The 11,711-nt window shown below is 30.6% G+C and overlaps 2 protein-coding genes across 2 annotated transcripts; one reads left to right on the top strand and one right to left on the bottom strand.

The window, feature by feature from the left end:
- Positions 1–437: 437 nt before the first annotated feature.
- LOTGIDRAFT_164740 (hypothetical protein) lies at positions 438–3,804 on the top strand (the record flags this gene model as incomplete). Its single annotated transcript, XM_009061264.1, has 10 exons — positions 438–622; positions 739–793; positions 1,011–1,153; positions 1,451–1,573; positions 1,821–1,923; positions 2,283–2,355; positions 2,562–2,650; positions 2,856–2,928; positions 3,334–3,422; positions 3,691–3,804. 10 exons carry the CDS (start codon positions 438–440, stop codon positions 3,802–3,804), a joined length of 1,047 nt encoding a protein of 348 aa, XP_009059512.1.
- Positions 3,805–4,281: 477 nt separating this feature from the next.
- On the bottom strand, positions 4,282–10,863 carry LOTGIDRAFT_192615 (hypothetical protein). Its single transcript, XM_009061263.1, has 10 exons — positions 10,746–10,863; positions 9,697–9,757; positions 8,565–8,634; positions 7,002–7,207; positions 6,619–6,696; positions 6,325–6,419; positions 5,863–6,032; positions 5,562–5,690; positions 4,897–5,034; positions 4,282–4,562 (listed from the first exon to the last, which is right to left on the bottom strand). Exons 1-10 carry the CDS (start codon positions 10,800–10,802, stop codon positions 4,460–4,462), a joined length of 1,107 nt encoding a protein of 368 aa, XP_009059511.1. The 5' UTR covers positions 10,803–10,863; the 3' UTR covers positions 4,282–4,459.
- Positions 10,864–11,711: the final 848 nt, after the last annotated feature.

Below are 11,711 nucleotides of genomic sequence, written 5' to 3'. Positions count from 1 at the left end.
CTTATAGATACTATCATCAAAGGAAGAGGTTATGCTTCAGATAATCAAGTCTAGTGTAAACAAGAAAGCTTCCGGTTACTTTTGTATAAAATAGGTTAGTTTTAGATTTTTGATTTCAAAGTCAAGTACAAGAAGCATAAAAGTCTGCTAAATAGTGATTAACTTAAATCACGATCATTTTGAAAATAGCCCCCTCAAATAGATAAAGATTATGTTGTGCCATTCTAAATTTCATTCTGAACCATAATAGTCGACTATCTGAGAATACTATCTCTAGTTTCTCGCCACTGTCTTCACACTTTCGTCTGTTAGTGAATTTGTTACTTTGGACTGTACATTTACAGAGGCTGGTGTCTTTAAGCCTTCAGAGTTACAGGATTATGATTATGATATATTATTGCTTATGAATGTTTTCTGATGAATTGTTCACAGGTAAAATGAAGATACAATTAATAGCCAGTTCTTCGTGTAAGATAATCAAAAGCCTCTGTACACATAGATATACACCACATCAATTGTATTGTACAGAAAATAATATTGCTTCCAAACCACCATGGAATATTTTATTTTTTGGTTCAGATAAATTTGCTTTGGAGACATTACAGTTATTAAATGAAAACAGGTAAATATTTTCTATTCTTATTTCGTTTCATTAGATGGGCCTACCTTTTCATGATATTTTTATTGTAAACATGTGCCAATTTTTAAAAATTTTTTGTACTATTGGTATTTTTATAGAATTAATAATGAACATCAACTAGTGAAGAATATTGAAGTTGTAGCGACACAAAGAGTAAGTCATCTTTTTCAAATTTTGTCATCATATTATTTTTCCCACTACAACACAAGTGTTTTTATCCAGAATGGTCCTCAGCCCTCCCCTTCCCTTTGAGCTGCCACTTCAACCAATATTGTTGTAGCAAAAGGTTTAAAAAGCAGAAAAATCTACCAGAAAATATTCCCAAAGTTGGCATTAAAAATGTTGTTAATTCTGAACTTGTTAATTTTAGACTGATATAAGAAAATATGCTGTAGAAAAAAAGCTAAAAGTACATGATTGGCCAGTGACTGTGAATGCAGGACAATATGACGTTGGTGTTCTGGTGTCTTTTGGACATCTTATACCAGCTGCACTAATAAATAGTTTTCCATAGTAAGTATTAGGTTATATACAAGTACACCTGTTACATTTCTGCTAAAGTATTTATTTGTGACTTCATTATCATGATCATTGAAACTTATTGATATCTGTTGTAATAATCATTTACAATTGTTTGAAACTGAATGGACAACTTGTGTCAGAGGGAAATTGGAATTGGACAGACAGAATTTCTAAGTGTTTCTAATGCATATACCAAACATCAACTTACTTCTGTCTATTTATTTATCATGGTTGCTGCTGGAAATGGGGTTGAAAACTAACCTATGATGGCTTTTTTGCATTTTTCAGTGGAATATTAAATGTACATGCCAGTTTATTACCAAGATGGAGAGGTCCAGCACCTATTGTTCATACAATATTAAATAATGATAAATATACTGGTGTAACTATCATGAAAATCAAACCAAAACAGTAAGATGTACCTTGCTTTTATATAAGATATAAAATATAAACCCTAATAAATGCATATACCCTTAAAATATAGTAATTCATATTATTTTGATAAATTCCTGATGCAGGAGTCTTTTTTGTGATAATTAGGAATGTTCAAATCCATTTTATTAATTCAACATGACCTTTTGCAATAACCTTGCCTTCAATTTAAATTGGTAATCTATAGTAAATGGTTGATATGAGAATCTTTATATTTTTTTAATAGTTTTGATACTGGTGAAATATTACTACAGAAGAAAATAGCAGTACCAGAAAAAGTTACTTACCCTTATTTACATGATGTATTGGCAAAAGAGGGAGCCAGTTTAGTAAGTATCATATTTGGTTCTAGGTTTCTAGGTACAAATTTGGTAGCGTTTTTCAACTGAACTGTTCAGTTTGATTTTAAATAAATCAGGCTTGTTGCTTTGCTTGTAAAATTACCAGACCTGTGTGTTTGAAAATGCTGGTAGATATGGTATCCTTAGGGCATTTCTTCATCAAAAAACAGTGTATATAAATTTTAACTTACTCGTAAAGATAATTGGGAACATCCAGACTTCTGAATATAAAGATTTAACTGTTGATATCCAAATATTGCTGATTAGGGTTCTATGCATAACTGTAGCACCAAATGGATCGAAAGTTTAATATTTTAGTTACATAGATTATTTTTTTAATGTTTTAGCTAGTAGATAGTCTTAAAGATCTGCCCAATTTAATTAAACAAGACTTGAAGCCTGATTTAGAAGTGACTCAAGGTAATGATTTTATTTTTCACTGCCAGAAATCAATATGCTAACATGAAAAAAGTGTAGTAGTTAACATGGGACAGTAAATCTTGGCTGTGAATGCTACAGACTGTACACTAAAAAGAGCATTTACGACATTTTAGGGGTTTGATTTGAGTCTTAGATGTTAATTTTTTTAAATTTAGTCTCCGTTTAAATGGATCATATTTTTTCAGCCAAGAAAATCAAAGAAAGTTTTGGAAATTTGAATTGGAATGATACTTGTGAAAATATTTATACTGTTTATAGAACTTTGTTGAGTTTGGTGAGTATCACAAGTAAGGCAGTACCCTCCCTAAACAATGTTCACTGTGCAGTCTGAAACTTTCACCACTCCTGCCTCTAAAATGGCATTGAAAAATCAATATGTTAAATATAATTTCTGGGTTTCAGTAGATAGACAATTTTTTTTCAGGGGCATGAAAAATCTCCCTATATAATGAAATTTTTGTACATTATATATATTACAGAAACCAGTTTACACAAAATTAAATGGTTTAAAAGTTTATTTATTTGATATGATTGATCCAACATTAACAAAAGGTAGTTACATTTTATTGCTTCATGATGGCAGTTTTAGTAATTGTGAGTCAATGTGAGAAAGTGTTTTAATCCGTCGTTCTTAATTTTTCTACAATACAAACTGATGTTGCAAAGAGTCAACTGTGAATTAAACTAGTGCTCTGCAACATACCATTGTGTTTAATGGCAACCATTGTGTGCCGGTACTATATCCAGTTTGTTGTGTGGGCAAATGATTCTGGTAGTTGGTAGACTGCATAGTTTGTGAACCGATATAACATAAAATGCATTAAGGGTCAGAATAATTCCTCTTAAAGTCCTAGAGCTATGGACTGAGCTAAGGAATGCAGGAAATAAATATACCATGAATCGCTCCATTCATACCTGAGGTAGCTCTTTCAATAAACATGGTTGTGTTTATTTCAGATCACATTCAGAAGGAGAAATTTGAAGCATTGCCTGTAGGAACTGTTCGATGGGCAAAACAAGGAAATGTCTTGTTAGTGAAATGTAAGGTAAGTAGGACTGTTGAATTGTATTGTATTATTTTAGTTATAGTTTCATTTCAGTATACATTGGTTACTAATTTCTACCTAATGAGTTTGTGTCATAACGGAAATAAATGTTTTACCAAGCGAACGTCTTAACTAAGTAGTATTCTTTGTCATATGAAAGTCTTGCGAACCAAATTTTTAAAGGGTTTTGAAAGAGCATGGTACCAATTGGAGCCACTATATGTTTTATTGAACAGAGTAGTCATATGGTAAAATTTTCATTTTTAAGGATGGACTAGTTGGTTTTAAAGGTATTCAAGTCAAAAAGAAATCATTACCAAGTGTTTTTTATGGTTTGTACTTAAAAGGAAAAGACCATGTTGCATTCGATTCTGACAGTTGATTTAAATTCACTAATAGAAATGAAATGAGTTACAAGTAGCTTTGTGAAGACACATAAAATGACATGGTGACGTTTTAGAATTTACCTTACAACATGGGATTTGTGATGTCACTATCTGCTTGAGATGTGTTTGGGGTGTGGTAAACAGATTAAATGGTGTTGTGTTTAACTATATTATCTAATGGACAGACAGATAAACAAGCTATGTGTCTTAAGTGGTGGAATATTTCTGTCTTGGTTAGTTCTTCCAAATGTGATGTATTTGAGAAATGGACAGAATATGGGATTGATGATGTCACAAAACCAGAAGTGAGTGAATAACTATAAAGAAAATTTTGTGCACAAATTTGAAATGTTTGTGGCATGTTTATGGTATTGAATTCACAGAACATGATTTGAGAAGAATCATGTCAGAAAACACAAAACAATCCATCAAGATCTGCATTTCAATTGGATCATTGCAAAAAACTTACCATATTTATGATTTGAGTTTTTTTAATGGCTGAAATATATAACTAGTTAAATTTTTACAATTCAAAAGGCTTTTGAAGCCTAATAATAAAAAAATGAAATATTTACAAAGTTTGTTCTAAATTTCATTTAGACAACTATAAAGAGTTATACAGTCTATAAATTATATTTTATAGCACTACCACTAAATATTTAATCTTTGGAAATTTTTCATAAATTCTCCAAGTTTCTCAGCTTCGTGAACATGAACAGCATTGTAAATTGATACTCTTATACCTCCAACCGATCTGAAATAAATATAAAAATGAAATGAAATTTTATATCCTTTTCTGCACTTGATAGGGCACTGATGAAGACAGACAGACCATGCAGTGTGCAAGAAATTTTGCCAGGACAGTGGCATGAGCATATTCTTTTTTCAATTTCATGTGTCCAAGATTATAGTACACTGGCCCTCAGGTTATTATCGCATGCAATAAGCAACCAGATATGACGAAGCGTGTGTCCATAATGAATATATAGCGATAAATATGTATCTTAACTTCTTTTCTGAAATGATTTGAGATTACAATTAAAGTGAGTATGTAACCTTTAAAAACAGATAATACATAAGATACTAACCTATGTCCTTTTAATGATATTAACCCATTCTGATGGGCTTCATCTATAAATTTCTTTTCTAATGCTTCATCTTCAAAATTTACACCGATTCTAAATGTGATATTCATTCTACTTCTACTATCACGCTCTATAGGACACCTATAGTTAGAAATAGAAATAACGCCATTACATAACACACTTTCAAATATTTTGTTATGCATTTAGCAATATTTCTTGTAAGAAAAAGAATCAATATCGAATTATAATTAGCTGAAGGTGAATAGGTCAAACTAGAAGATCTTATCTAGGTTTGAATATAAGTTTATAAAAGTATACACTTAGTAAATGATGTATACACAAAGTAAATGAAGTATACACTTAGTAAATGAAGTATACACTTAGTAAATGAAGTATACACAAAGTAAATGAAGTATACACTTAGTAAATGAAGTATACACTTAGTAAATGAAGTATACACTTAGTAAATATTCTCTGAAGTTAAACAGATGCTATCTTTTGGTAACAGATGGTATAATAAAAATGACCAGATATAAATATATGATATTCTTTTCATACACTGACTTTTAAAAATAAAACCAACATTTTTGAATTTTCATTGTGTGTTTTTTTTTTACATCAAATTGATGATCATCAAGAGATGATAACTACTTGAAAATAAAACTCACTGATAAAATCCATTCGAATTATCAATAATATCGTATAATATTGTTGACTTTTGTCTTGAATTCTTCTCCATTTGAGCAACTCCACCATGTTCTTTTATCCATTGAAATACTAAGCCCATGATGTAGATACTAGAATCAGAAAAACAAATAATATATTTAACAACAAAACATGACATAATAGTTAAAGAACTGGAATGTTAAACTTGTTAGATTTGACAGTCATGTATCGGCACTATTAAACAAGTAATATATCTATCCTTCCTTGCCTTAACGAGTCTTCTTGCGAAAAGCAAATACTAACCTATATGTTGGAGGTGTGTTATATAATGAGTTATTTCCAACTTGTGTTTTATAGTCCATTAAAATAGGACAGATAGGATCAGAAAAACCAATTAAATCTTCTCTAATAATAACTAATGTAGCTCCAGCACATCCTATATTCTTCTGGGCTCCAGCAAATATCACACCAAACTACAATTACAAGATGTTAAAGAAATTTATAAGGGTTATGATTTATAACGGACACTTAGAGCTGATTTTTATCTTTGCAATAGAAAATTCAAAATTGTTATTTAATCCTAGACTTGCAGTCACCACAGACATAAAACAAAGCCACCATATCTTGCTCTGATGTGTCAGTGTCACAATGCATTTCCATTTAACAAAAGGACAAAAACGTCACACTGTCTATAGGTTGTGAACAGTAGCATGCAAAGAACACTCGTAATAAAATACCAATGACAATATTGGAAATAAAACGAACCTTAGAAACATCAACCCGTTTTGAGAGTATATTAGAAGACATATCACAGACTAGAGGTACACCATTGGTTTCAGGTATAAATTGAAATTCAACTCCTGCAAAACAATAAATATTTTAATAATAGCAACTACTCAGCAGATAAAATAGTGCTCAATGCATTAATTGCAAAGTGATATAGAATATTAAACCAGAACTAGAAACTTGTCATTTCTTTGAGTTTTGCAATGATAAGTTTTAAAACTATTGTGCAATTTTTTCAATAAAATTATTGAATATGGATGTAAGATAACTCACCATGAATGGTCTCATTAGCACAGTAATAAACATAAGAGGCTTCTGGACTTAAATTCCAAGTACTTTGGTCCGGAATTACTGAAATAGATAATAAAATTATTAGTTTTTTCAAAGCAGTATGTAAATGCTTTCAAACATTGTGTGTTTAATCTCGAAATTGATTATTAAAACTAAAATAATCTCCCATATCTACAGATGCATCAAGGGAAATAACCCATCATACTTTCTTTTAAAGTTATCAAATTATCCCCCTTTAGTCTCCAAGTCCAACTACAGCATAAGTATGTGCACTCTGAATAAGTTTTTCATGTTAAATTTTTTTTTATTCATAAACTGCTTTCTATGAAAAGCATAGAGTGAGAATGGGGAATGTAGTTTCTTACCTGAATATTTTTCTGTTTTAGGAAGAACTCTGTTAATTTTGCCATATTTTTCAGCTTCTTTGGCAGATTTGGCTGACCAACTTCCAGTAACAATATAATCAGCACTAGCACCTGGTTTTAAGTCTATTAAATTTAATGGCACAGCTGAGAATTGACCGGTTCCACCACCTTGTACAAATATCACTTTATAATTATCTGGTATTTCTCTAACAAAATACAATAAATACAAATTAGAAATCCCAATTAAATGAAATTTATCTGAAGTTAGATGCAAGTAGTGACAAGTTAAATTGGACATCGATCTAATTAGAATATATTTACATTTCTTTTTTTTTCTCTACTGTAATCTTACAAGTTTTCTACTGCATCCCAGTTCTAATGATGTTATTTTAATCAATCACAGCCTGTCAGATAGATGACACGCTTTAATGGGTTAACAAAAATATCATGAAATAGTGACTGTGGTAGAAACCTTGTTGGATTACAATAGAGACAAAAAAAAGAAATGGAATTGTAATCTTATTTAATTAGATTGCTGGGATATAGATAAATTTCTTTCAGATTTATTACTTTTCTAATAAAGGTGACCTTCCAGAGATCAATGCACAGATTACAAAAGATTTTAAAAATCAAAAATCATTTGTATTTTTTGAAGAGTCTTGATAACCAATAATGGATTCTGAAAATAATTTATTTTAACTGCACTTAACCTCAATTAAAATTGTCATAATGATCTATGCTCCAGTAGCTTGATCCTCCACTTGATAGACTGTCATCTTATGTTATCTGTTGAAAGTTATCAGTCAGATATGCCATAAAATATCAGTCAGACATGTCATACAATATACATATCAAGATATGTTAATAACAAGTCCAAAGGTTATGAGTATTTATATATAGTATTGTCTACCTACAATTATAGATATATCTGACCTATACATGATATACATTACATTGTTATTAATCAATAATATCTACCTATCAAAACTTTTATAATCCAGAGTTTTATATAACTTGATCATCCAAGGTATTTTTGTAACGTAATTTGTGTATTACATAACACTATTTTATGGTATACTATAACTAGTTTTTATAGTCTATTTCACTTATTTCAACAATTAGTCATCAAGTGAAATACAAGGTATCATACTTCTCCTAGTGGTGGCTCTTAATGTTTTTATATATATATATCAAATATATAAACATTAATAAAAGCCACCACGAAGAGAAGTATATCATAAAATCATATTAGGATGCTATTTAATGAAAAATAAATGAAATGAATGGACTTTTAAATCCTACTTTTCTGCACCATGTGGGCTGATGAAGACAGGCAACGCCATGCCATGCAATGAGGGAAATTTTGCCAGGACGGCAGCTTTAGCCTACTCTTTTTCGATTTTCAACTGTCGAGGGATCTTTAACATGCACACAGGGCCACGGAATATTGTCCCATCCCATACAGTTATAGTCGTTTCATGGATCAATCTAAGGCTTATCAAAGATCTGGTAAAACAGTTTCTAGTATCAAATATCAAATATCAGTAAGATTTTTCAACTTACAATAAATCTCGCAAATCTCTTTCAGCATGACCAATAATTTGACTGAAATCTGCTGATCTGTGGCTTAATTCTGAAAAAAAATAGCTTAATAAATTTTTCTGTCTTATTTTGAAGAAAGACATTAATATAAAATCACACAGGAATTGTTATTATTTCGGACAGTACATCAAGATTTTTGGACTTCTCAAACTTCAATAGATAACAAAGTTTTGAAATGTATACATAAATGATCTATATATATCTCATTAAATGCATTGTGCACTATTTGTTTTATTTAAATCTAATTTCTGGTGAGAACTTTATTACATTGGGTTACCATTGTGAAGCAAAATTCAAATTAGAAATGAGGAAAGATATTGTCCACAAAATAACCATGATAATATATTTGTTATCATTATAAACATCATGTTATCTATTAATGATCATATCATTAATGATGACTGATGATGACATTTTCCCCTCATGCTGTTCTGTTCAGTTCATTAAATAAAGTTTTGACGCATCATGTATTTACATAACCCAATGGAATTTTCTCTAACATGGTGATACTTTAGTGATACTTTTGAAAATGTCACATGATGTAAAACTAAGCCAAATAAAATGTTCTAAATTACCATGATGGTAGATCGTGTTCATTTTTTACATGGAACAGATCATATCACATATATCAGTGTGTTAAAAAAGGTTTATGATCATTTATGAATTGAATGTATATATCAAATAACACTGATTCAGAGCTTCATAGTCCGTAACATAGTCACTGTAAATTGGTCACTGGAAAATTGGTCACAGGCAAATCGGTCACAGTAATTTGTCACACTTATTGATCAAGGTCACAGTGACATGGAAACAGTTATTTATTTGGTCAATTTTATTTCAACCTAGTTAATTGGTCACATTGGTCCAATTAGACAAAAATTTCATTCTGACGTCACTCCGTGCCTACTTTGAGCAATTTACCCTATGACTAATTTACCTATGCTTTTTGTTCAAATTGCATACAATAGGCACAAAAATTAACAACTCTGCAAGTTTAATCATTATTTCTTTTTAATTGTTTACAAAAGATATTTTTTGATGATACACATTCGTTTTAACAAGAACCTTTAAACAAATTTCTTCTCATACTTACCCATGACACTGACACCTGTATTATTAAAATTTAAAAACTCTTTCTGAGCTCTGGCCAGAACCTATAAAAACATAAATTGACTTAGAATAATGTCTACAGAGTTATAGAGCAATATATATAACATAAGAAACCAGGACTATTAATGGAAAATGGAAAAAAAAAGTTAAAGAGGTCAACAACTGTCTTATTCTAGGTTCTTGACCTATAAAATCTATAGGTCAACAATATAATAGGTTGAAATTTGAGCGTCAAATTCAAGTATGTCCAGAATTATTCAAGTTTGAAAGTTAGTTTTCTCTAGAAATAGGAAAAGAAATTCTTAATTTGAGATATTTTTATTACCGGTACTCGTAACTGTAGATTTCATTTTGTAAAGTGATGCAGGCTGCAACAATTAGGTTCAAAAACTTTATGTTTTCATGACTTTTTTCAAACACAAATAACCATATGCAATGTTTAGAGCAGTATTTTATTAACCAAAAAGTTTAGAGCATAGATCTAATTCAAACTACTTAATTTAAGAAAATTCATCAATGTTAACCTTAGACATTTTAAACTGCAGTCAGACACGACTGGCCTACAGCTAAATCAACAGAAATTATGGGCTGATCGGAATACAATCCTTTTTTAATGTTTCAACAATTATTCTAAGAAAATAAGGCCTAATGCTTATATGCATAAAATTCCCCAAATATAAAATATGAGAGACAGAGGGGCAAATATCCCTAGGTCTAGGCTTCTGCCAAATCTTTGCAATCACTGGGAAATTGGCTTCAACTTAAATTTTGCAAAGGCTGATTGGACATCAAAGACAGGAAAATCACTTCTTTTTAACATCAATTCATTTTTAGTTTACCGATGGACAAATGAAAATATTCTTTAACTCCGCATGCAATGACTCAATCAAATTTTTATTCAGAGACAGAGACAGAGTGATACAATCTATGAGCGTCTAAACAAAAGTAAATTGTAAAAAGCCGGTACTTTAGTTCCACAAATCAAGGACAATCGTACCACAGCGTTATTTAGATGAAAAAATCTGAACTTACATCTTCAGGCAACTTAGCTGGTCCTGGTGAAAAATTGATGACTTTCTTTTCTTCCATTGCTTGTTGAGAAAGAAATGTTCGTCTGCTGAGTATTGAAGTGTTTTCCACTGAAAATTTGACAAGAGAGTGAGAAAGATGAAAATGTCTCTCGGCTATTTATGTATTTTCATCATATTATTATTGAATAGAGTTGGTATTGATTGGCTGTAGAGAATATAGTGTTAATATCTATTGGTTAATGGCTACAAGTCCTGCCCATTTTCTCACTGAATGAACAAGTTAGGTCAAGGTCATAATGTTTTCCTTACACAAGCATTTTACAGGGCTTATGAAAATTGAAAAATCGAAAATGCATACATTCAAAAATCTTTCTTTTTCATAGTTATAAAAAAAATAAAGATATACAAGCTTAGGTTTAATGCAAAGCAAGACTACGCAAATATTCTTCCTGAAAATGCAGCCTAACGTATTTTGAGAACCCCTATTTTGAAGATCAAATTGTCAAATATGTTAATTTTGGTAATATATTATTGAAAAAAAATAAGCTCAAAGCATGCAACTATAATTTCAAGTCTTTCAAACAGTTCTCCGACCACAAATTAATAGTAATTTGGACCGTCTCCCATATTAGGAGATCCTACTACTAAATTTAATAGCTAGCCAGTGATAGGACTTGATATTGTAAACACTGAGATATTTCATCAGCTATGAACTTGACTGACCTTACTAATATGGAAATTTTTCGCTAATATGGGCATTCACGTGAACAGCTCGTGTATAAATAGGGCGGTTTCATCAGCCATATTATTTAAATCTAGTTTACAAATATGGTAAACATTTGCTAATAAGGGCAACACGTGGTAAGAGTTGATAAACTTGACAGCTGCTGTCAACATTACTCTATTGATAAATTAACTGTACTAGGTTTTATAGAGCATGGTTAGTCCGACGTACTGGGATAGAAGG

The sequence above is a fragment of the Lottia gigantea genome, assembly GCF_000327385.1.
Source record: "Lottia gigantea unplaced genomic scaffold LOTGIsca_47, whole genome shotgun sequence".
Taxonomy (NCBI): Eukaryota; Metazoa; Mollusca; class Gastropoda; family Lottiidae; genus Lottia; species Lottia gigantea.
This window is presented reverse-complemented; position numbering and strand designations above follow the sequence as displayed.